Source organism: Natator depressus, chromosome 10 (assembly GCF_965152275.1).
Source record: "Natator depressus isolate rNatDep1 chromosome 10, rNatDep2.hap1, whole genome shotgun sequence".
NCBI lineage: Eukaryota > Metazoa > Chordata > Testudines > Cheloniidae > Natator > Natator depressus.
This window is the reverse complement of record NC_134243.1, coordinates 16,012,539-16,036,428: the sequence shown is the minus strand read 5'-3', so window position 1 is coordinate 16,036,428 and position 23,890 is coordinate 16,012,539. Positions and strand designations below refer to the sequence as shown.

The window sequence follows — 23,890 nt, the reverse complement described above, 5'->3', positions numbered from 1 at the left end:
CATAGGGGCAGATGGCTTAGAGTAAGGTCTGTGTCTCTAGTGATATTCTGTTGAGGTCTTCCTTTTCTTCTCTTTTATTAAGGACAGTGAACGCATTCATCCATACTATCACAGCTACAACCAACCCCCTTGGTCGTATTTGGGCTTTTTTGTTAACCCTAAATTCTGATAACATTCTCCTATGCAGCATTTCTGAAAGACACAAACAGACAGACGGGGGAAGGCTGAATTCAGAATTGGTACAAGCAGCTACAACTCTGACTTTATTGGAATTCATCCTGCTTATGTCAGCTCTGAATATGGCCCAGAGACTAGCACATGGATTTTGAAGTCTCTGACCCAGACGTTGTTTGACGTGGAGAGAAGATTAAAATTCTGCCCAACCACCTCTGGTTCAGACACTCATGAGGTCAGTCACTCAATGTAGTGATGGATAGATGAGCCAGACAACTTAACTGTCAGCTTCCATAAAAGGAGAAACTCCTTGACCACAAGCTGCAAAAAAGTGTTCTATGCTGCACCTTTGACAGCTCCAATAAGTCTGCAGCCTCACTGTGTCACACTTTTCAGTGCTCGGGAAAATCTACAGAGCAGAGGGTTGAAGGTATCCTTTAGAGAGTCTCAACAGAAATTCAGCAGATGTACACAAGGAGAGAGAGAGGGACATGTGATGAAATTTCTAGATCGACATAGTTCTTTACACAAAAAATACAGAATCCTTACCCAGAAGAGCTTAATGCTCTTCTTTAGCAATTCAAAGTGGCATTTATTTTTACTGTGGCTTTGTATAGCTACAGTTTTATCTTAAGGTGTTCTACATGAAAAAGTAATACCAGTTTAACTAAAGGTATTGATTATAAGCAGATTTATCACTTTGTGGAAACTTAGTTTCGTTTGAGGGGTTTATTTTAAAATTTACTGGCACTTCTATGCAGAGGTTTGCACCAATTTAATTAAGTAGGTTCAAACCTACTTAACCTTTATTTAAACAAATGCAACTGGCTTATGTAGACAAAGTCTCAGACAGACAATTATAAATAATATGGAATGGAATTTTGATCTGTCACCTGGCCTACTTTTAAACTAAAATGTGTCCCTTTATTAAAATTAAACCTGGATGCATAGCTGCTGCAGCAAAAAGAGCTTGCTCCATGGTGGAGCTAAACATTGAATGTTACTATAATCAAGGCAATACAGGATGCATTGTAGATGCCTGTTTTACAAATTGGTTTAATCACCATGTACTGAAAGATAATTACTGTATGGTTATGATTATCTTGTTCCATTTTTAAAACAAGACAATGTGACCACAGTTGGAAGATTTTCAATCTAGAAGGAAAGATCCAGGGGTGGAACTATGACATCTTTTCATCTTGCTGCTGTATAAAATAGTGGAATCCTGTGTCTATATCACAGGCAGGCAAGAATGGGGCAGGTTTGGAAGATGATGCAAGAGGAAAGAAAAAAACAGTTTGGAAGTCGTAGGGCATAAATCCCCCCCAAAAGCAACTAAAGCTGAGACTCCAATATCAGAGGGTTGACAAATACACTGGTAGCACAGAAAGTGTCTCCAGAACCTATGTACTGTTGCAACCAAAGGAGAAGGCTGAAAGCTAGATGAGTGGCCAGTCAGGTAAACAGATATGCAGATATTTAAAAAGAATAAAACAATACTGAGCATTTTTCCAGCAATACAGAGTTTGGCTATTTTCTTCACTCTAAGTACAAGGCAGTCTGGACCTCTGATTCATTACTTGTGTAATGCAGCGAACATCCTAAAGCAGGGTGTTGGTTTTTTTTGTTTTTTTTTTTAAACTTATTCCTCAAGGTGCTGTCCCCAGAACAAATAGCAAACCTTGGCCCTGAAAATGCAGCCATGGTTACTGAATCGCAGAGAAACCTTCTGAATGCATTACAGCTACAGAGTCTTCAGCTGGCACTAGATGGCGCAAGGACAAGTGTCCAAGATACACAAACTAATGCAAGCACCATTCAGTCAACACATACACCAGCCTCAAATTGTGAGTAGAACACTTTGGAGCTGATCCTGAGAGATAATGAGCATCAACATATCCCACTGAGGTCAGTAGGGATTGCAGAGGCTCAACACCCATCAGGCACAGGCCCTTGCTTTGGAGTTGTACTATAATGAAAATTCGGGGCAACATGTTTGAACATGGGTGCCTAAAATCAAACACCTAAATAAGTAGCCTGATTTCCCGCCCCTCCCTCTCCCACCCCCCCCCTGAGATGCCAAGTACACACTACTCCAGCCAACTAAAATGGGAGCTTTGGGTAACCAGCTGTTGGGGGAGGGGGCGGAAGGGGAAATGGACCATTTCTTCAGTTTTATAAGTTTATATGTAGATGCTTATCTTTACGCACTTATATTCAGAAATATTGGCCTCCACTTTTATAGTTATAAAAGGCAGAGTAGCATTTAGTTACCAGAAACCAAGCCAAGCAGATATGACAGTTATTGTCAGTATTGAAGTGGTCGCCAATCAAGGAGAGTTTGGGCCATTGCAGTAGCATTTCCCGTTTCTGTCCCCTGCATAGGGAAAAAGCCATCCAGGATATGAGCTTCAGTGACTGGATTATTAATCCTCAGTATTGAAAGTTAATTGATCAAAGTTTTAGCAATGCTCACAAACATCTTTCAGTTTGTCGTAGGTTGCATTTACCCAAGCTGGTGCAGTGGGGTGTAAATTACATCTCCAGCCCAGATCTCTGCACTCCTGAGGGAAGTCACCCCAAGAGAGGGCAGGTACTGCTCTTATTGCCACTACTCACCCTCCCCAGTGAGGAACAGTAGCTGTTATCAGGGCGTGGGGGTTCACATGAGCGCTGCAGGGGAGGTAAGAGCTGCTAGGTTGCTTTTGTTGTCTCAGGAATTGAACTTCTTAGACCCAATAAAATTATTCTCAGCACCACTGCCTTACCTGTGCAATCTGCTCCCTCTGTGGTTCTACCAGAGGCGGGAGTTTCCTGATGATCCCAACATGGCATAAAGCTCACCTACTTACTCAGGCATGTCATTCATTTATTGCTATAACAGAAATGTAGTAGGAGCTACCCATTTGAGACTCTTCTCTGTTGGATGGGTGGATATTAAATTGAATCTTCTAGCTGCCATAGCAAGGGGAGCTTTCTGAGCAACTGAATATTCAGATTCTTGCAGTTTGCTTCACTGTGGGTGTGGGTTGGGGTTTTTCTGCTTGTTTAAGTGTTTGTCATTCTGTTTTAGTGGGTGAAGTTGGGAAAGTAAGACAGCACTGTACACATTCCAGATGACACTAAGACATAATGCTTTGTACTTTTCAGGTGCTCACTTTTCCAGTGGCTTCAGCATTTGGCTGTGTGCTCTGTATATCCTTTGTCCCACTTCCTGAAGTGTGATTGTTAAACTTACTGTAAGCATGATCCTTTCACTTAAACATTATTGGACAGTACATTTGTGACTGGTATTAAATGAGGATTGATATAATAAGCATCACAGAAAGTTGGTGGAATGATGATAATCAATGGGACACCATAATACAGGATACAACATATAGAGGAATGACAGAGTAGGTCATGTTGGTGGGGTAGTGGCATTACATGTGAAAGAAAGCATAGAGTCAAAATTAGTGAACATCTTAAATGAATCAAACTGTACCATAGAATCTCTATGGATAGAAATTACATGTTTGAATAATCAAAGTGTAGCAGTGGATATATATTGCCAACCACCGGACCAGGGTGGCAACAGTGATTATGAAATGGTCAGGGAAAGTAGAGAGCCTACAAAACTCTGAGAATTATTATTCTGAGAAAACTCAATAATAAATGGGAGATTTCAACTATCCCCATATTTACTGGGTACGTCCCCTCAGGACGTGATGCAGAGAGAAAATTTCTAGATACCCTTAATGACTGTTTCTTGGAGAAGCTAATTCTGGAATCCACAAGGGGAGAGACAATTCTTGATTTAGTTTTAAGTAGTGCATAACGTCTGGTCCAAGAGGTGAATATAGCTGAAGTGCTCAGTGAGAGCGACTGTAATGTAATTAACTGTAACATCCTGGTAGGAGGGAAATAGCAAAGAATCCACCACAGTAGCATTTAACTTAAAAAATGGAAACTACACAAAAATGAGGAAGGTAATTAAATGGAAATTAAAAGGAACAGTCACAAAAGTGAAATACCTGCAACCTGCATGGAAACTTTTTAAAAACACCATCAGAGAGGCTCAAACTAAATGTATACCCCAAATTAAAAAAAAAACACAGTAAGAGGATCAAAAAAATGCCACCATGGCTAAACAAGTAAAAGAGGCAGTTGGAGACAAAAAGGCATCCTTAAAAATTGGAAGTCAAATCCTACTGAGGAATTTAGAAAGGAACATAATCTCTCGCAAGTCAAGTGTAAAAGTATAATTAGGCAGGCCAAAAAAAGAATTTGAAGAGCAACCAGCAAAAGACACAAAAACTAACAGGAAAAAAAAAAAAGTACATAGGAAGCCTGCCAAACAGCCTCTGATCAGTGGGTCAACTGGACGAAAAAGGTGCTAAAAGGGCATTCAAGGAAGACAAGGGCTCTTGCAGAGAAGCTAAATCAGAGATGGGCAAACTACGCCCTGCAGGCCACATCCAGCCCGCAGGACCCTCCTCCCCAGCCAGCTAGCCCCCGGCCCCTCCCATCTGTTCCCCCTCCCCTGCAGCCTCAGCTCACTGCGCCGCTGGCGCAATGCTCTGGGTGGTGGGGCTGTGAGCTCCTGCCGGGCAGTGCAGCTGCAGAGCCGTGGCCTGACCCGGTCCTCTGTGCTGCGCGGTGACACGGCTGCCTCCAGCCAGGCGGCATAGCTCCCTGTCCTGGTGCTCTGGGCGGTGCGGTAAGGGGACGGGGGGTTGGATAGAGTGCAGGGGAGTTTGGGGTGGTGATCATGGGGCGGGAGTGTGGATAGGGGTCGGGGTGGTCAGAGAGCGGGGAACAGGGGGGTTGAATGGGGGCAGGGGTCCCGGGGGCGGTCAGGGGACAGGGAGATGGGGGGGGGATTGGATGGGGCAGGGGTCCGGGGGGGGCAGTCAGGAATGAGAAGAAGGGTTGGATGGGGTGGCAGGGGGGCGGTCTGGGGATGGGGGGGTTGGATGGGGCAAGAGTCAGGGAACAGAGGGGTTGGATGGGACAGGAGACCCGGAGGAGCCATCAGGGGGCGAGAAGCAGGGGGGGTCAGATAGGGGGTGGGGACTGGGCCACGTCTGGCTGTTTGGGGATGCACAGCCTCCATACAATTTTGAAAATCCGCTGTGGCCCTCAGGCCTAAAAGCTTGCTCACCCCTGAGCTAAATTAATTCTTTGCATTGGTCTTCACTGAAGAGGATGTGAGGGAAATTCCCATTCCTGAGCCATTCTTTTTAAGAGACAAATCTGAATAACAGTCCCAGATTGAGGTGTCAGTAGAAGGCGTCTTTGGAACAAATTGATAAATTAAACCGTTGTAAGTCACTAGGCCCAGATGGTAATTATCCAAGAGTTCTGAAGGAACTCAAATATGAAACTGCATAAGTACCAACTGTGGTATGCAACCTATCATTTAAATCCGCCTCTGTACCAGAGAACTGGAGGATAGCTAATGTGATGCTGATTTTTTAAAAAGGCTCCACAGGTGATTGTGGCAGCTGCACGCTGGTAAGCCTGACTTCAGTATCAGGCAAATTGGTTGAAACTATAGCAAAGAACTAAATTATCAGACACAGATAAACACAATATGTTGGGAAAGATTCAACATGGCTTTTGTAAAAGGAAATCATGCCTCACAAATATATTAGAATACTTTGAGAGCATCAACAAATGTGGACAAGGTTGATCCAGTGATATAGTGTACTTGGACTTTCAGAAAGCCTTTGACAAGATCCCTCACCAAAGGCTCTGAAGCAAAGTAAGCAGTCATGGGATGGGGGGGAAAGGGTCCTCTCATGGATCAGTAACTAGTTAAAAAATAGGAAACAAATGGTAGGAATAAATAGTCAGTTTTCACAGTGGAGAAACGTAAATAACGGAGTCCCACAAAGATCTGTATTGGGACCAGTGCTGTTCAACATATTCGTACATGATTTGGAAAAAGGGGCAAACAAGGAGGTAGCAAACTTTGCAGACAAATACAATACAACACAAAATTACTCAAGATAGTTAAGTCCAAAGATGACTGCAAAGAGTTACAAAGGAGATCACAAAATTGGGTCACTAGGCAAGAAAATGGCTTAAGAAATTCAGTGTTGATAAATGCAAAGTAATGCACTTTGGAAAACATAATCCCAACTGTGAATACAAAATGATGGGGTCTAAATTAGCTGTCACCACTCAAGAAAGATCTTGGAGTTACTGTGGATAGCTCTCTAAAAATATCCACCCACTGTGCAGTGACTGTCAAAAAAGCTAGTAGAATGTTATAAACCATAAGGAAAGGCATTGATAATAAGACACAAAATATAATACCACTATATAAATCCATGGAACAACCACACCTTGAACAAATGCACATGGTTTTGGTTACCCCATCTCAAAAAAGATTCTTAGAATTGGAAGTAGTACAGAAAAGGTGCAACAAAAATTATTAGGGTTTGGAATGGCTTCCATATGCAAAGACTGGGACTGTTCAGCTAGGAAAGAGACAAATGAGGGGGGATACAATAGAGATCTGTAAAATCATGAATGGCGTGGAGAAAGTGAATAAGGAAGTGTCATTTACTCCTTCACATAAGAACCAGGAATCACCCCATGAAATTAATAGGCAGCAGGTTTAAAACAAACACAAGAAAGTACTTCTTTACACAATGCACAGTCACCTATGAAACTCATTGCCAGGGGATGTTGTGAAGGCTATAACTGGGTTCAAAGAAAGAATTAGACAAGTTCATGGAAGACAGCCATTGATGGACTTATTAGCCAAGATGGTCAGGAACGCAACCCCAGGCTGTGACTGCCAGAAGCTGGAACTGGACAACAGGATGGATCACTCAATAATTGCCCTGTTCTGTTCAGTCCCTCTGAAGCATCTGGCACAAGCCATTGTTGGAAGAGAGGATATTGGGCTAAGTGGACTATTGGTCTGAGCCAACATGGCCATTCTGATGTTCTTAATTTAGTCATTTGAAGAGTGGGAGAATGACAAAAAATTCTTTGTAGAAGGATGAGCATATCAATAGGGAGGTTTGGGGCTTTGTGGGGGGGGCAGTTGGTTTTTTTGACACTGCACAGCCTTGTGCATTCAATATATGGCTCTTTGAAGCAGAGACAGAAGTCAAACATGGCAGTAATCGTTTATCCGGGAAGTGGGAGGGGGGTAAAGAATAAAGTTCCTGAGTACTATTACTAATTATTGTGATTACTTGTGTCTTAGAGGTAGATTAGTTTAGTATCAAAAAGCATTTTCTTACTCCCATTACTGTAAATATGACCTTTGATAGGATGAATACTTAAGATCTCTCTCACATACACACACACACTCAAGTAATTTGTAAATTAGCAGCAGGCACTATTATCCTAAAGTTAATTTGCTTATATTATAGATATATAATTTGATTTCCACTGCTGCTTTCATATCCTGCCACACAAACTCCTGTTTTAAGCATTAGTGATAACATTCATTGGTTTTTCCATATTGTTATTGAACCGGAACAGTGACAGACTAAAATTCAGAGTTGTAGTTTAGCAAATACCTGCCCGATTGTCCCATTGTTTAAAAATGCTAACATTCTGTAGCACTAATTTGCTTTTTTGTTTGTTTTCCAGAAGCCTAGAACTCACATGGGAGTTGATAGAACAGATCATTTAGAAAGCCAATCAAGCTATGAAAATTCAGTGGATAAAGAGCTGCAGCTCAGCAAGAATTATGGAGGCTGAGTCTCTCTGGGATGCTTGAGCATAATAGTGTCTTAAAAAGCAATAAACTGATCCAGCACACAATTTCATGATACAAGTATAGAAAGCAGCTGCTATTTTGCTGCCATAGATTAAAGAGTTTTATGATTCCTCCAATCCTTTCATGACAAGTTGGTGTCTCATGAAAAGACCAGTGAAGGCTTCAGATTTATACACCTTACAGAGGAGACTCATTGACTCAGGAGACGGATACAGCGATATAGATTGTTAGGCAGCCAGTGTGCTGTGGCCATGGCTTTACATATTGACCAGTTCAGTCTCATTGCTTCCTTGTACTTCCCTGTCTGTCTTAGCCATTTATTGTTTCTTCTTCTATTTTGATTGTAAGCTCTTCAGGGTAGAGATTGTCCTTGTACAGTGCCATGGGACCCTAGGTTGTTACCACAATATAGAGCCTTTCGTCTTTAGGCTGCTGTTTGAATCCTCTCCACATAAGTAGTGACAGGCTGTTACCATTCAATGGCTGAGAATTGAATGGGCCATGGAGACTCCGCTATCCTCATCCCTAGAAGTGCCACTCCTGACTAGGGTTGAAGCATATGGCTGGGGCACCATAGAGTAAACTTGCTCTGCTGCTTCTCATGCTGTAGTTCTTGTGGGAATAAAGGACTTCAGTTCTCAGAAGAGGCACCCTAGTGCTTCCCAGTACACTAAGTTCACACTTCTTAAAAAAAATTAATCCAGAAAACATTGTGTTTTATCAACATATAGATTGTGTCCAGTATTTAATATAGGAAGATTTTCATGGCAAGTCCCAATATTTTAAACAGTGACAGATAAATAAACAATCCTTTACCTCTTGCTTTGCATAATTGCCATGGATTCTTGTCAGCAACACGAGCAAAAGACAAACATTCATTTTGCAATTGCAAAAGTTTGTGGAAAAAGAAGACAGTGTTCTGTTTAAGTACATTTAAATAGAGATAGGACAATACAGTCTAAAAAATACTGTTATTCCTGTTAGATTGTAGTATAATAAATCATATTTCAAATATTTGTTCATGTCTTTGTTTTTTTATTTTTTCAAATGTGACAGTGTTATGGGCAGTCTTATGTCCTTTGGTATTGCTTTATGAACATATCTACCATTGTTAAAGGTTATCTCACATCTATTTCTCTGCTGCAGTAGTTAAGATGTCAGTTATCCCATTGCATTCATTTTCTGTATGAAAGAAGATTGTTGCATTTATTTAAATATAAAGGATCTTGTTTTTTAATCAACCCCAGAAATGCACTTAAATTGTGTCAGTGGATCAACTACTATATTTAAAGATTCAGCTGTTTAGTCTTATTAAAAACTCCTGTCTCAATTAGATGTGAAAGCACTAAAAGTTTGAGCTCCACAGTTTACCCGAGTGGAATTCCACTTGCATGTCAATTAAATTGCAGAAGAAAATGTTTTTATATTCAAGATGACAGTCGGTACTTCCATTTAGAGGTAATAAGTCACAGAAAGAGTAGCTGCACTACGAACCTCAAATACCTACAGTACTAGTGAAGGACACGGTTCCTCTGGGCATGATTCTGCTTCCAATTACATCAGAAGTTGTTCAGCCTTTAACTTTAATCAGAGTGGAACTGGGCTCTTTGTTTTGTACAGTCTGTGGAGTAGACTTAAATGCAAATGGTTTTAAAACCTTAAGATCCTTGATTCATTTTTGTGAAGTTAGTCAGTAGTTGATACCTTTGGTATTACAGTAAACACTTGGGCATATACATTTTAATAGTAACAAAATTAGGTAGAGTAGTAGTACCAACTATGTAGATACAGTAATATCTATCTCAAGGGAAGGTCATGAGGCATAATTTTTGTTTGTAAAGTAATATGAGCACTTTGGATGAAAGGCTCTGGAGAAATGCAAGTTTTTATTCCCCTTTTAGAGAACACTACCGTAGAACAGTTCTTCAACAATGGAATTCATAGGAGTTTCCATTCAACACTCTAGTAACTTAATTACTGAGTGTGGTGTCCTTTTGGCTTGTGACTAACGTGTGATGATTCCAAGTGTGCTTGTTGACTTGGTGTCTGAGAATATCCTCTGCTGTGAACATAAAAGGAAGTGTCACCATCACACTTGTATATGTACAGCCAATCTACCACACACTAGAAGCTACACTATAAAGCAGTGAGAGTGAGGTTGTATGTATTAAGCTGAGAAAGAAGGAATTTTCTCTGTAGCAATCCCTTCCTTTAAGTTGTCACTGTCATTTACACAGCACCCAATACACTTTTGAAGTTAAAGACATAAAAAACAAGAAACATAAGAATGCCCATACTGGGCCAGACCAAAGGTCCATCTAGCCCAGTATCCATTCTTCTGACAGTGGCCAATGCCAGGTGCTTCAGAGGGAATGAACAGAACAGGTAATCATCCAGTGCTCCATCCCTTGTTGCCCATTCCCAGCTTCTGGCAAACAGAGGCTAGGGACACCATGCCTGCCCATCCTGGCTAACGGCTCAAACTACATAGCTCATGAAGTCATTGTACAATAATACATACTTTGAGGAAGCATGAGGACTGCATTGTCAAGACGGGTGCTTCTCCCTTCTCATTACTATACCTAAAATCAACCAGTGCTCAAATAAATTCTAATGAGAATCATGTATTTCACACAGCCAGTGTACTCATGCTTCTAGGCAGTCCTTAAGCTTTACAATTCATTTTGCAAGATAAAAATGGCCTGTGGCAACAAAACCATGGGCCACATTCTGATGTTTTATACTGATGTAAAGTCAGCATACCTCCAGCCATAAGATCAGCATCTGACGCCGAATGCTGCTGCTTCTTTGAGTAGTGCCCCTGTGCATGCTCCATTCTAGGTGTTGGTGCATCCCTGCCCCCGAGATTTTAGGTAGCAGTGCTCGGTCGGGGCGTGCGTGCGCAGCAGCTGTCTCACGGTGTTGGTGGCACCTTGTGTCGCGTGCGTATGACCCGACCCCGCAGTTCCTTCTCTGCCCTCCTCGGCTGCAAACAGAGCTTAGTGGCAGTGCTGCCTCTTCGAACATCTCTAGAAAAGAAAATCGTTTACATCATAATTTTAGCTTCTTAGCTCTTAGGTAGTTTGATTAGACTTTACTTAGCCAGTTCTTTTAAAAAAAAAATCTCTTTCCCTTCAGTTTTAGTTTGCTTAGATTAGCAGTAGAAATAGAGTTTTCTTTTAACCAATTTCTATATTTTTCTTCACATTTCCTTTCCCAGCTGCGGGAAAAGTCATCAGACACAATGCCAGGCTCACCCAGTTTTAAGAGATGCTGTGGCCATTGTTCATACGGCTGTGTCTGCCACATCCATTGAGGCCTGTAGAGCTGTGCAGGCTATTATTTGTCCCCCGGTCATGACAGCCTTGAGCTGTGGATGTTTGTCTTCAGGAAGATCCTCTAAGAGTTCCTGCAGTTTGCCATAATTAGAGAAGTCATCATTTGACTGCAGCCAAGGACAGTAGAGAAGGAACTGAGGAGTCGGGTCATGCACGCACTACAAGAGGCGCCAACAACACCGTGAGACAGCTGCTGCGCACACATGCTCTGACCAAGCGCTGCTACTTAAAATCTCCGATCTCCGGCACAGGGACGCACCGACACCTAAAGTGGAGCACCCACAGGGACACACATCTCAAAGAACCATTGTTACTGCACAAGGTGAGTAACTTCTTCTTTCCACTATTGAGTATTCTTGTAAAAGAGGACACGCCCATATAAGTAAAATAGTTAAATCCAGGATGTTAACAGGTAGAAAATCCCTTTTCGCTTAACCACCATTTTAATATTTTGCATGAAAGAAGTTAAACCCCATTGCTGATTGTGAGGTCTGTGATTTATTAAACCAGGCTTAATGTCATGGCTTCTTAAACTCTGGTTTCATGGTAAAAAAAGTTTGAAGTGTGGAGAGAGAAGGAATGGTTCAGTGGTTGGGATGCTAGCCTGGAACATGAGACCCAAATTCAATTCCCTTGCTCCATCATAGATAGGGCCCTACCAAATTCACAGCCATGAAAAACATGTCACAGACCGCGAAATCTTGTCCCCCACTGTGAAATCTGGTCTTTTGTGGGCTTTTACCTTATACTATACAGGTTTCATGGGGGAGACAGGTGTTTCTCAAATTGGGGGTCCTGACCCAAAAAGGAGTTGCAGGGGGATCACAAGGTTATTTTAGGGGAGTAACAGTATTGCCACCCTCACTTCTGCACTGACTTCAGAGCTGGGCAGCTGGAGAGCAATGGCTGTTGTCCAACCACCCAGCTCTAAAGGCAGCTCCCCACCAGTAGCAGCGCAGAAATACCATACCATACTTACTTCTGCGCTGCTGCTGGCAGTGGCTCTGCCTTCAGAGCTGGGCTCCCGACCAGCAGCTGCCGCTCTCCAGCTGCTCAGCTCTGAAAGCAGCCCCGCCGCCAGCAACAACACAGAAGTAAGGGTAGCAGTACCACAACCTCCCCGACAATAACCTTATGAACCCCACCCCCAACTCCTTTTTGGGTCAGGATCCCTACAATTACAACACCATGACATTTCAGATTTAAATAGATGAAATCATGAAATTTATGATTTTTAAAATCCTATGACCATGAAATTCACCAAAATGCACTGTGAATTTGGTAGGACCCTAATCATGAACTTCTTCTGTGACCTTGGACAAGTCACTTGCTGCTCTGCCTCAGTCCTCCTTCTGTAAAATGAGGAGAATATCACTGTCTACCTCACAAGGATGTTGTGCTGGTAAATACATTAAAGATTGTGAGGCACTCAGGTACAATGGTGATGAGGGCCATGTAAGATATCTAGATAGAATGTGATTAATTAAACCTGCATTGCTGTCCCATTCATTGACATTTTCCTACCAAAGAACATTGATTCATTAAATATCCTGAATCCAAATCCCATTTCAGGCCTCAATGTGGCATTAATGCCGGACACAAAAAGAAAAAAAAAAGTAGTGAGCAATGGAGCCCAGAAGGAGAGATTTTAATGGGAACTAGTAGGATCACTCCAAGGGAGCGAGGGCTACAAGAGACTGAAAGGTGTATTGGTTTTAGTAAGTTTGCAAAAATCAAGTTCCAATGTGAATGGTTCCATCTGGTATAACAGGTCCATGCACTGGGTCACTTTTCAGTCAGCAGTTCCTGGACTACTCCAGTCATCATGCTAGCAAGCTGGGCCCTATGACAAGTAGTAATTAGCCCAACACCAAAACTGCAGAATGTTCTTCATTGATATTTTAAGGCATTTTAAAACTTAAGAGGTCATCCATCCAGATGGGTATTTTTTTAGAATCTGCAGTTGTTAAGGAAAAGTTAGCACGTGACTCCATTTTGGTTTATGGCCCACCATTGTCTAAAAACAAGTACATCATGCACTAGGAGGAGTGTTCCTTAGATACTGCATTCCTGTGAAAATCCTCCTCCTTGTCTCCAGCCTGCCTTGACTCCCAGTATCTGTTCTTTGTCAGTCCCTAAACTCCCTGTCTCCTGGCCTTTGATGTGAGGCCTCCCATCCTGATAATAAAAGTTACTGATGCATGGCTTTAGGACCATGCTGTGTAATTAACATACTAGTTTAGCACGAGGAATGCACCAAGCAGGGATAGGTGGTAGATAAGAAAAGGGTTTGTTTATTGGCTAAGGTTTCCGATGCACGAGGGCAACATGCTTTGCTAAAAAGTATATAATCTTTGTATAAGCTGTATTCGGGGTTCCCTCCTGGCTAGCAGGGGGGCACCACGCTCCAGCGTAATAAACTTGGTGTTTTTTGGGAACTCGGCAGTTGTGGACTTTGTTTATGTGCCTCAGCCTAGATTCGAACTGTGCGTGTCCTACCAGGTGTAATTCGCAGCATTTGTGTGCGTGTCCTACCAGGTGTAATTTGTAACACAGTTAACATCAGAAAAAATAAGTCTCCTTCCTCAGTTATGAAATGTTGTGGGAATAAAGGATTTGTCTGGCTATGAATGGTTTTAAAATGTAAGGATTGTTCCCAGACAGCTCATTTCATTTTACTACAATTAAATTTTCAGTTTCACGTTATATTAATCATACTTTTACCAAGTCTGAAATCCTGAAGTTTGTTCCTCCCTTAAATGAACCAATACACTTGGGCTACAAATTCACAACAAGGAGAGTAAAGATGGGGAAATACTTCTTTGGTTTACTGAAAGCCAGAAGTTTAGTTGCTGTTTCTCTGCTTTGGAAAGATGTGAGTTAAGTTTTCTACAAGCATGGGAGAGCTTTGTGTTATTGACAACTTGTCCCTTAATCCACGTCTGGAGACAATGGCTCTAAAAAGCCCATTTGATGAGCTGTGCCCCCTACATTAAGGAACACTGTCAAATTAGTACAGATTAATACAAGTTAGTAAAACTCTCAAAGTGATCATTTAGACCCCTATTTTGCCATTGGATCTGACCAGGTCTGGTCCATCTATGCAGTTCCAATCGCAGAACTGGGGTCTTCAATTATTAGGAATATTCCAAAAACTTTAGTTATGCCTCTGATTCCCTCCTCTTCTTCCTCCCCCCATCCTCCCAGCCAACATTTTGGACAAGTAACCTTTAGTCAATTTTCTTCGTTTGTAATTTGTCTAGTATTGGCAGGGTCTCATCACATTGCTGCAGTTTTGGGGATGCGTATGTTACAAAGGAATGTTTATTTTTAAGAGTCAAACAGATCTTTAACAAACATTTCTCTCAACCTTAGATTTTGGCAGGTTTTTAACTAAGCCTCCATTTAGTATGTCCCTTTAATTCTATCCACTGTATTTCAAAGATGCCTGTTGTGATTGGACATGTCACGATACCAGAAGAGTTGCAGCTTTGTTTTCTAAAAATCACCACTCTGGCCATTGCTAGGAGCTGCAGCATTAACTGCAGAATATATATCTAGCAGTCACTGCAGAGGAGGGTCCAACCTCGGAACATATATCAAACTTCACAGGCTTCTGGAGTGACTCAACTTACTGAGAAAACTGCCCAGTAGGAGAGTAGGAAAGTTACTCAGTTTAATTGATTTGGCAGGAGTGAAGTTCATGAATCCCTCTGAGTTAACAAAGAAGAAAAGGTTTGTTGGTACACTATTTAAGTACCTGCTTTTATTTGGAACCAGATTATGTTTAGGAAAAGAAAAAGCCTAGTGCTATCCTAACATCCCTGAGGAGGAGAATATTCCATCAGCCTAGTGCCCAGGAAGTCCCAACTGAGTATTCAGGTACACTTAAATCCTTGCAAAACACTAACAAGTATCAGATAGGTGTCCTTGAGAAAGCTATTCCATGGCTGTTAATATGCTGTTTTTTTATAAAAAGCCTGGAATATTTGCCTCTTAATTGTAATGACTTGAAGAAAATAAAAACAATCATACTGGGTCAGACCAGCGCTCCATGTAGCCCAGTATCCTGTCTACCCACAGTGGCCAACCCCAGATTCTTCACAGGGAAGGTCTACCTTGACAGAGAAGAACTGGAAAATGTAGAATACTTTGCCTATCTTGGCAGCCATTTCTCACAGAGGGCAAACATAGACATCAAGATTCAGCACAGAATCCGCTGTGCCAGCCTTGCCTTTGGCAGACTGTCTTGCCGGCTGTTAAACAATCACGACATCAGAACACACACCAGACTTTTAGTTTATAAAGCAATGGTAATCCAAGCTCTCCTCTATGACTCTGAGACTTGGGTGACCTATAGAAAACACCTGAAAAATCTGGAAACCAGCACTTTCTTCAGAAGATCCTCAACATAAAATGGGAGGATTGCAGCACTAATGTCAGTGTCCTCACAGAGGCCAACATCTTCAGTGCTGAGGCCCTGATTATCCAACACCAGCTGAAGTGGAGTGGGCACTGGGTAAGCATGCCTGATGTATGCTTACCAAAACAATTGTTGTACGCCCAACTCACCAAAGGAGAAAGGAAATGGGGAGGCATAAAAAATAAAAAAAAACGCTTTAAAGACGCCCTCAAGATAAACATCAAGAGATGTGGCATTAACACCACACACTGGGAGACAGTAACCCAAGATAGGGATAACTGGCGAAGGCTTGTCAGAAAAGGAATGTCCACTTTTGAGGAAAATTGCCTTGCCCGGGTCATAGAAAAAATGCCATAAAAGAGAGGACAGATGACTGTCACGCAGCAATCATGGCCCAACCCTGACTTCTAACACCACCTGTAATGTCTGCCAATAAGCCTGTGGCTCAAGGATCTGACTTGTCAGTCACCAAAAGACCCATAAAAAATAAAACCTGTGAAAGAGATCATCCTCAAGGGATCGACGACAACAAGAGGGAATGAACAGAACAGGCAATCATTGAGTGATCCATTTCCATCATCTACTCCCCAGTTCTGGCAGTCAGAGGCTATGGACACAAAGCATGGGGTTGCATCCCTGACCACCTTGTCGCCCTGGTGTCTTGCTGCTCAAAATCGGATGCCAGGCGATCTGCCTCAACCTCCCACCCCACCATAAGCGTCTCCCCCTTACTCTCACAGATATTATGGAGCACACAGCAAGCAGCAATAAAAATGGGAATGTTGGTTGCGCTGAGGTCTGACCTAGTCAGCAAACAACGCCAGCGAGCTTTTAAATGCCCAAAGGCATGTTCTACCACCATTCTGCACTTGCTCAGCCTATAGGTGAACTGCTCCTTACTACTGTCCAGGCTGCCTGTGTACGGCTTCATGAGCCAAGGGAGCAAGGGGTAGGCTGGGTCCCCAACGATAACTATTGGCATTTCAACATCCTCACTTGTAATTTTCTGGTCTGGGAAGTAAGTCCCTTCTTGCAGCTGCTCGAACAGCCTGGAGTTCCTAAAGATACGAGCGTCATGCACCTTTCCATGTTGATGTCGGTGAAATGACCCTTGTGATCCATCAGCACTTGCAGCACCATTGAGAAGTACCCCTTGCGGTTTACATACTGGTTGGCAAGGTGGTCCGGTGCTAAGATAGGGATATGAGTTCTGTCTATTGCCCCACCACAGTTAGGGAAACCCATTACTGCAAAGCCATCCACTATGACCTGCACATTTCCCAGAGTCACTACCCTTGATAACAGAATGTCAATGTTTGCATTGGCTACTTGGATCACAGCAGCCCCCACAGTAGATTTGCCCATTCCAAATTGATTCCCAACTGACCGGTAGTAGTCAGGCGTAGCAAGCTTCCACAGGGCTATCGCCACTCGCTTCTCAACTGTCAGGGCAGCTCTCATCTTGGTATTCCTGTGCTTCAAGGTGGGGGAAAGCAACTCACAGAGTTCCAGGAAAGTGGCCTTATGCATGCGAAAGTTTCACAGCCACTGTGAATCATCCCATACCTGCAACACTATGAGGTCCCACCAGTCTGGGCTTGTTTGCCGGGCCCCAGCCCCACCGCCACCATGATGTCAATTGCCACAGCCTGTGCTTTCAGGAACGTCTGTGTCCATGTCCTCATCAAAATCGTCCTCGTGCTCGTGTCTCTTAGCCCGGTTCTACATATACTCCAGGATGATGCGCGAGATGTTTAAAATGCTCACAACAGCAGCGGTGAGCTAAGCAGGCTCCATACTTGCCGTGGTATGGCGTCTGCAGGAGAGCAGAGTTGCAGCAGAAGGGGTGGATGATGACAGATGGCACGAGAATAGATATTTATACAGAAGGACAAGAGGACCTGTGAGGTGGATTCATGGCACCAGGAAAGCAGAGTTGCAGCGGAAGCAGTGGATTATGACAGTTAGCAGTCGTACTGCACCATCTGCTGACAGCAGCACCCAGGACACAACAGCAGCGGTGATGGTGAGCTGAGCTGAGGGGGCTGCATGCTTGCCGTGGTATGGCATCTGCACAGAAAAAAGGTGCGAAACGATTGTCTGCCGTTGCTTTCACGGAGGGAGGGGCAACTGACGACATGTATCCAAAACCACCCGCGACAATGTTTTTGCCCCATCAAGCATTGGGAACTTAGCCCAGAATTCCAATGGGTGGCAGAGACTGCGGAAAATGTGGGATAGCTACCCACAGTGCACTGCTCCATAAGTCGATGCTAGCCATGGTAGCGAGGATGCACTCAGCCGACTTAATGCGCTTAGTGTGGACATACACAATTGACTGTTTAAAATCGATTTCTGAAAAATCGACTTCTATAAAATCGACCTAATTTTGTAGTGTGGACATACCCAAGCTGAGCTTCTAACCAAACCCACTCAGGCCCAACAATGTCTTTAAGCTTTCTTCAGAAAGAGAGGCTCTCTTGTGGATCAGCATATACAGCCTCCATTGAAATACAGTATAGAGATGGCCAGCAAACTTTCCCAAGAACAAGGTAAGTCTTTTGTACCCTCCACGTGCTCATAGCTCTATTTTATTATGTCAAGTATCCTGTCTGTCATGAATGACTTTAGTATCTCTACTCAGCCCCTACACAGTTAAATCAAGGGTCTTATCTCAAGTATCCCAGTTGACCCCAGCTGCCTTACTGGAAATCAGGGACAACAGCTGGCTTGCACCATATAAGGCTTTATCAAAGTTAACACCTGATCCTTTAATTGTACCAGGAAGCCAATAAATCATTGCAGTTGTCAGAACAAATCTGTTTCCTTACTTTAGCAAACAGGCAATATACATCTGTCTATGTGCTTGCCCCCCTCTTTTTGACCATCAGCTGTACTTCAGTTTCAGTCTGTTTTTGTAATCCCAGTTAATGACGATTTTTCTTCTCCTCGTGATTCAGTCCTGTTGTGCAGGGCTCACAATCAGAATGATTGTGCAGTTATGTACTAAATGCAGGAGCATTTCTTGGTTGGCTAGCAATGGCAGCATGCCACATTTACCTTCAAGATTTTAGCGGGTATTTATTAACCTTAAAACCTTTGTTTTAACAGCATCTCACTTATATTCTGAAGTCTCTTTGGGGTTTTTAATTTTATTTTTTTATTGCCAGAGGAAAAGGTGGAGAACAGAAGAACTAAATAGGGCTTCTCATTTTCGGTTTTAACTGATAAACCCTAATACCCCTGAAACAAAACACACACACACCAAAAAAAACAGAAAACCTCTCCTGTGTTTATCCTGTAAACACCAGAAAAACCACCAGAAATGGTTACGTGTATCTAAGTCCTTGTCTACACAGAGCAGTAATGTGGACTTCAGGATATGATTTCTAAAGTGCGTTAACTGGTCTGTGTAGAGTAGACCCTGCTGGTGCACACTAAAGGTTCCCTAGTGCACTTTAACACAGTGCTGTTTCAAACAGCACTATGATGTTCAAGTGCACTAGGGAAAGTTACAAAGAGATTACTCATTACAGCAGTTTAAGTTGTAAATGAGTAATTATATACATTACTCTTTACGGCGTATACAAAGAAAGCCCTGGGAAAAACAATTTCTGGACATCTACACACAACTCAAAAATTGTAGAAAATAAATCCTGAAAAATTAAATTAATAAACCCTGAAAAAACAGAAGCCCTAAACATAAGCTTTCACAAATAGACATGGGACACTTTTTTTTGTGGTACAATCCTCCACAGAATTTTCTGTTAGATAAATACAATTTTTATTTGTAATGTGGTTAATATTAAATGTTGCTTCAGTTATGGGTTGGTGCACAAGTTCAAGCTGCCCCTGGTCATCTTTAATTTGGGTTTTGGTGTATTTGAATATTTATCAGATGTCAAAAAAAGTGGGTTAGACACAAGCTCTCCATACATACTGCATGAACTGAGAATATTTGACAGTTAGAGGAAGGATGTAAGTTCTGTGTCCTTGATACATTTATTATCTCTTCCAGCTGTGCCTCCAGTTCCAGTTGTACATTTAAGTACTTTTATTTTACTCATAGCTTTAGAGGCATTTGAACAGAGAATTATCAATGCCTAGAATGCCAGATACCATACAATTAATCCTGGATCAAGCAGCTTCTCCAGGGATCAACAAGATCTGGTTGCTCAACTAAGTATTATTCTAAGAAAGAAAGAAAATTGTACTTACTAGACCTGATTCTCTTACATCAGCGTAAAACAGGTGTAGGGTGCCACTGCAGACACCAATGGTCTAACTTACATTGTTTTTCTATGGAATGGTTGCTATCACTTAGCATGATTGCTGTAGTCCCATTTGCATGGGAATTTCAATATATTTTTTCAAATATTAGATTTGAGTAACCAACACCAGACTTGTGCCCTCAAATGTGGTCCTACTTGCTGCCATCTACACAAACATATTTGATGGTGCCTAAAAGTTACTTGACCACCTATTTAGGATGGTTGCCCAAATCCAGTAGCTTTCCAAACGCTACTAAGCCCATCTTTCCTGAGGCACTTTACAGGAAGGGAGGGGCTAAAGATATCAAGGAATTTGTCAAGGGCTGTAATGGTGGACTTGAGAGTTTTGGTATTTAGAGCATGATGACAGTCTTATTTGTCTTGATAATGCATCTTTGAAAATATGTAATAATGTTCCTGTCACAACATGGGTGCTTCTTATAATAAAGGATAATAAACTCAATTATAATTTGACATGAAATCATCATTCTACTTACACTCAGGTGCTAAGTAAACCCTTTAAAGAGTTTAACTACAATTTATTCAGGATAAACATGGAAAAGGCAAAAAGTTGCAGTTAGAATCGTTTCACTATTTTTCAAGTGACAAAATACAAATATGACAGGTTTCAGAGTAACAGCCGTGTTAGTCTGTATTCACAAAAAGAAAAGGAGTACTTGTGGCACCTTAGAGACTAACCAATTTATTTGAGCATAAGCTTTCGTGAGCATCCGATGAAATGAGCTGTAGCTCACGAAAGCTTATGCTCAAATAAATTGGTTAGTCGCTAAGGTGCCACAAGTACTCCTTTTCTTTTTTTGAAAATACAAATATTTTGCTTGTGAAGAATTTTCTGACTTTTCTCAAGCATGGCAACCCTTTTGTAACAGATATCAGCTTTCTACAATAATAAAGCAGTTATGTTATTTTCTCAGGGTGAGTGTACTGGAGTGCAAAATATGTTTATTGAAAAACTTCCATGAGTTTAGAACTTAAAAAAAAACTAGCTGGGAGAACCTACTTCCTATTTCTCAGTAGTCTTTTGATGACTTACTCATATGAAAGCGTCCCTAGATTACTTTGCCTAAAGGAACAGTTGTCCCCTGCCTGACTGCCTTTTCACAGCAAGAGCTGGAAAGAGTGAAAGTACTACTTTGGAGTAGATGTATCTTTGATCTGGATATTGGGCACGTACATGGTGATGAATATCATAAGAGCCTAGGTAGGACCTTTCTTCAGGTTTAGGATTTCATTTCTTCCAAAACACTAGGTGAAAGTTTGCAATGTTAAATGTTGCAGGTGACAATATCACTAGTCTACTTGAAAGGCATATAAAAGGTTTCTGAGTTTTCTCTTCCTTGCACCATTAAACTAGAATCAAACCCCAACTTTATCTTTAAGAAGAAAACAAACATCACTATGCAAATACTTATCAAGTACACCATACATCATATTAGAAGTCAGAATATGGACATTTGAACAGGTTTTCTAGAAAGTGAGGAAAGCTGCCCCCATCCCATTTGTCCAAATAGAGCTTTTTAAAAAGAGATTCCTACCTACATATGTTGTCCAACTGTCTGGTAATTACATCACCCCAGCATGACTGGCTTGGTCTTTGCCAAGAATGTGCGAGACTAGACACAATAAGGACAAAGCAGTAGGAAGCCTACTTCAATCTAAGCATATTTATAAAGCACCCATGACTGTGGTATCCAATATTGTAAAGCACTTTGAAGATGAAAGTGTTATTAGTGCAGGGAACAATGCTGCATTGGCAGGGGATGGTGTTAGATGTCCTAAAAGGTCTTTTCCACTTCCAGTTATGATTTCATGAAACCCTATATCAGGGGTTCTCACCCTTTTATTTTCTGACCCTCCCCCTCCCCCGCTATAAAAACTCCAGGGACCAGCTGTGCCACAACTGATTTTCTGCATACAAAAGCCAGGGCCAGCGTTAGGGGGTAGCAAGCAGGGCACCTGTCCAGGGCCCCACACTACAGGGGGTCCTGTGAAGTTAAGCTGCTCAAGTTTCAGCTTCAACCCTGGGTGGCAGGGCTCAGGGCCCTGAGCTGCAGTCCTATGTGGCGGGGCTTTGGCTTTCTGCCCTGGGTCCTAGCAAGTCTAATGCCGGTCATGCTTGGCGGACCCTCTGAATCCTGCTTGCAGCCCCCCTCCCCCCCCCAGGGGGGCCCCACACCCCTGGTTGAGAACCACTGCCCTAGATGATTATTCACCAGTTTCTACAAGGGCAAGATTATCCCCATGTGTTTTCCTCTCAAACCAGGCAAATCATTTTGAGGAGCCTTTTATTCGTTGACTTCTGATCCTACTGCTCTGCCCCCCTTCCGTTTAAGTTTAGTCTTCACCATTCTGAGGAAGTAAGATTTAGGTTTGGAATAGCAAATATTCACATCAAAAACCCAATTCTGGGGCTATACTCATCCAAATGCAGATGGGCAACCTAACGTGTTGCCAGCCACAGCTTAAATTTTGAGTACTCACAAGCTGTTAATGAATGAACTACAGCCCCAGAAATATTCACAAAAATTATGCAAAATAATTGTGATTAATAAGTGCAAGAGTCAGTCTGCTCCTGGACAGTTTGTAAACAAAAGCAAAAATCACTGTTATCTGCTGTGAATTATTTGTCCACCTCTATTGTCATGCTGAGTCTAGCCTATAGGAGAGAGGCCTAATATTGCTTCAAGTAAGTGTAATACCTAAATCTTAACAACACTTTTCATCAGTAGATCTCAAAGTACTTCACAAACTTTAATGTTTTTATTGTCACAACAATAAAAGGTGACGTAGGGAAGTGCTATTATCTTCATTTTACAGCTTGGGAACACTTATAGGGAATGTCTACACTGCAAAAGAAGGTGTGTTCCTCACTCTGGATAGTTAGCTAACTCAGGTAAAAATAGCAGTGATGACACAGCAACTTGGCTTTTACCTCAGGTTAGCAGCTTGAGTTCAACCTTTGGGGAGCCTGAGGTTACTATTTTAACCCAAGTTAGCTGATGTGGGTTAGCTAACTGAGTTAAGAACATGTTTTTTTCTGGGGCAAGGACAATGCAGACATGCCCAAAGAGGAACAAATGACTGGCCCAAGGTCACACACAAGTCTGTGGTGGGGCAGGGAACTGAACAGTCTCCCACGACATCGGCTAGTGCCCTAACCACTGGACCAAGATTAATTATGACCTCTCTACTTTGGAACGTCTTCCCTGCCACAGAGTTCCCAATGTAAGTGGCTAACAGATCAAGCCTTACACAAGGGTAATACCCTTACCCCGCTGCAGGGAGTGCTAGTGACTATGACAAATGCTGCACTTGCAATTAAATTTACTTGCACGACTCCGGACCCTAAAAATCAGCACGAAGCTAGTCAGCCCCAAGTCAAAGGAAACCTACTCCAAGCAAGTCAGCTAGTCCAGTGATGTGCCCCATACACGGAGCGAGACAGATGAGTGCCGGAGTGCCCCAATGGGGGCAGGCACTTTCTGAAACACAGGGAAAGAAAGGCACAGTCCCTGGCCCAAGACCAGCATGTCTTGTCCAGCACCCCTAGGGATGGGGACAGTCTTCTGCAAAGCTCTCCCCCCCCCTTACGTGCACCCCGGGGCGCTGAAGCACAGCCCCGAGCTAGTGTTTGGCAGAGCTAGTCATGCCCGGAGTGCAGATTAAGCTGCTGGCTGAGGGGCGGCAGGCAGAGGACACAGGTGTGAGGGCTGTACTGGGGGAGCGGGTTACCTCGTCCACCCGGCTCCTTACTGCTCGGCCAGAGCTACTGCAGGGCTTGAGTGACGCGTCTGGAGGGGCCCCACTAACAGCCCGCCGAGGGGGCCGGGGGCCTGGGGCCTGCTGCTCACGGGGCACGCGCCCCTCCCGCGCGCACCGCGCAGGGGCCTGGGGACCCAGGGGAGTGCGAGCGCGCTCAGCCCCCGAGGCGGGG

At 42.8% G+C, this 23,890-nt stretch overlaps 1 protein-coding gene and 1 long non-coding RNA gene across 2 annotated transcripts in view; one reads left to right on the top strand and one right to left on the bottom strand.

Annotated features, from left to right (window-relative positions):
- The window catches only part of OTOA (otoancorin), a 54,987-nt gene extending 46,144 nt beyond the window's left edge, over nt 1-8,843 (top strand). The window contains exons 28-30 of the mRNA XM_074965302.1: nt 1,829-2,021; nt 3,325-3,413; nt 7,774-8,843. Coding sequence (XP_074821403.1) covers nt 1,829-2,021; nt 3,325-3,392 — 261 coding nt within the window. The 3' untranslated portion in view covers nt 3,393-3,413; nt 7,774-8,843. The remainder of the gene's footprint in view (nt 1-1,828; nt 2,022-3,324; nt 3,414-7,773) is intronic.
- Nucleotides 8,215-23,864, bottom strand: LOC141994856 (uncharacterized). The gene is made up of 3 exons (XR_012641213.1): nt 23,689-23,864; nt 10,667-10,932; nt 8,215-9,965 (listed from the first exon to the last, which is right to left on the bottom strand). It is a non-coding gene; the product is annotated as an uncharacterized LOC141994856 (long non-coding RNA).
- Nucleotides 23,865-23,890: the final 26 nt, after the last annotated feature.